Source organism: Triticum dicoccoides, unplaced genomic scaffold (assembly GCF_002162155.2).
Source record: "Triticum dicoccoides isolate Atlit2015 ecotype Zavitan unplaced genomic scaffold, WEW_v2.0 scaffold71165, whole genome shotgun sequence".
Lineage (NCBI taxonomy): Eukaryota > Viridiplantae > Streptophyta > Magnoliopsida > Poales > Poaceae > Triticum > Triticum dicoccoides.
The window spans coordinates 1-1,079 of NW_021293989.1; the positions used below are offsets into that span (position 1 = coordinate 1).

The 1,079-nt window shown below is 48.7% G+C and overlaps 1 protein-coding gene across 1 annotated transcript; it reads left to right on the top strand.

The window, feature by feature from the left end:
- Nucleotides 1–3: 3 nt before the first annotated feature.
- Nucleotides 4–1,071, top strand: LOC119347634 (noroxomaritidine synthase 2-like; the record flags this gene model as incomplete). The annotated part of the gene is made up of 1 exon (XM_037616236.1): nt 4–1,071. A coding segment is annotated over one exon (1,068 nt), but the record flags the coding sequence as incomplete, so codon positions are not given.
- Between the last annotated feature and the right edge of the window lie 8 nt (nt 1,072–1,079).

A 1,079-nucleotide genomic window follows, 5' to 3' on the forward strand; every position in this document is an offset into this window, starting at 1 on the left:
CCACGACTAGTTGCCAGTATGGTGGCTTGCTGCTGCCGGAAGGTGGAGAATGACCTCCTCCCGTTGTTTACCCACATGTCAAACACAAACATTCCATTCGACATGCAACATATGATGTCCAGGTTTATGTTTGACCTGGCTGCTATGCCTCTCTTCGGTGTTGATCCTGGCCTCCTATCATCGGAAATGCCACCCATGGTTGTCGCGGTTGCCTTGGACATAGTCATGGAGGTGGTATGCTTTCGGCACATGATGCCATCTTATTGCTGGAAACTGATGAGGTGGTTAAACATCGGTCCTGAGAAAAAGCTCAATGTGGAGCACACACTGCTACGAAGGTTCATCAAGGAGATGATGGAGAGGAGGAATATCAAGACGTGGCAAGTTAATAATGATGAGGAAGAAGAAGGTGTGGATATTGTATCTTTCTTCCTCGATGACCCATGCTACGCTAATGATGACTTGTTTTGTGCTATCACCATTGGCTACATGCTCGTTGCGAGGGACACAGTTGGAATAGCCTTGACATGGATCTTCTACAACCTCGCCCAGAACCCTAACATCGTTTCAATCATCCGCAACGAACTCTCACCGGTTCCTTCACATAAAGTAGTAGCTGGTGTTGGAACTATGGTGATATTTGAGCCGGATGAGACCAGATCTTTATCCTATCTTAGGGCTGCCTTGTATGAGACTCTTAGGTTGTACCCGCCGGCGCCTACTGAGCTCAAGACGGTGGTCGCTGATGATACAATGCCGAGTGGCCATGAGGTGCATGCCGGCGACGCCATCTTTATTTCTCTTCATTCCATGGGGAGAATGGAGGGCATATGGGGTAAGGACTGCCTTGACTATAACCCAGATAGGTGGCTCTTGAAGGATGGCAATGGTCTAAGGTATGTACCACCTCACAAGTTCCTGGCCTTTAACTCGGGGCCAAGGATGTGCCTCGGTAAGGAAATCGCGGTTATGCAGATGATGATTGTCGTGGCCTCAACGCTATGGAACTTCGATGTGCATCTGGAGAAAGGGCAAAGCATCGAGCCCAAGGCATCTTGTATACTAGAGATGAAAAACGG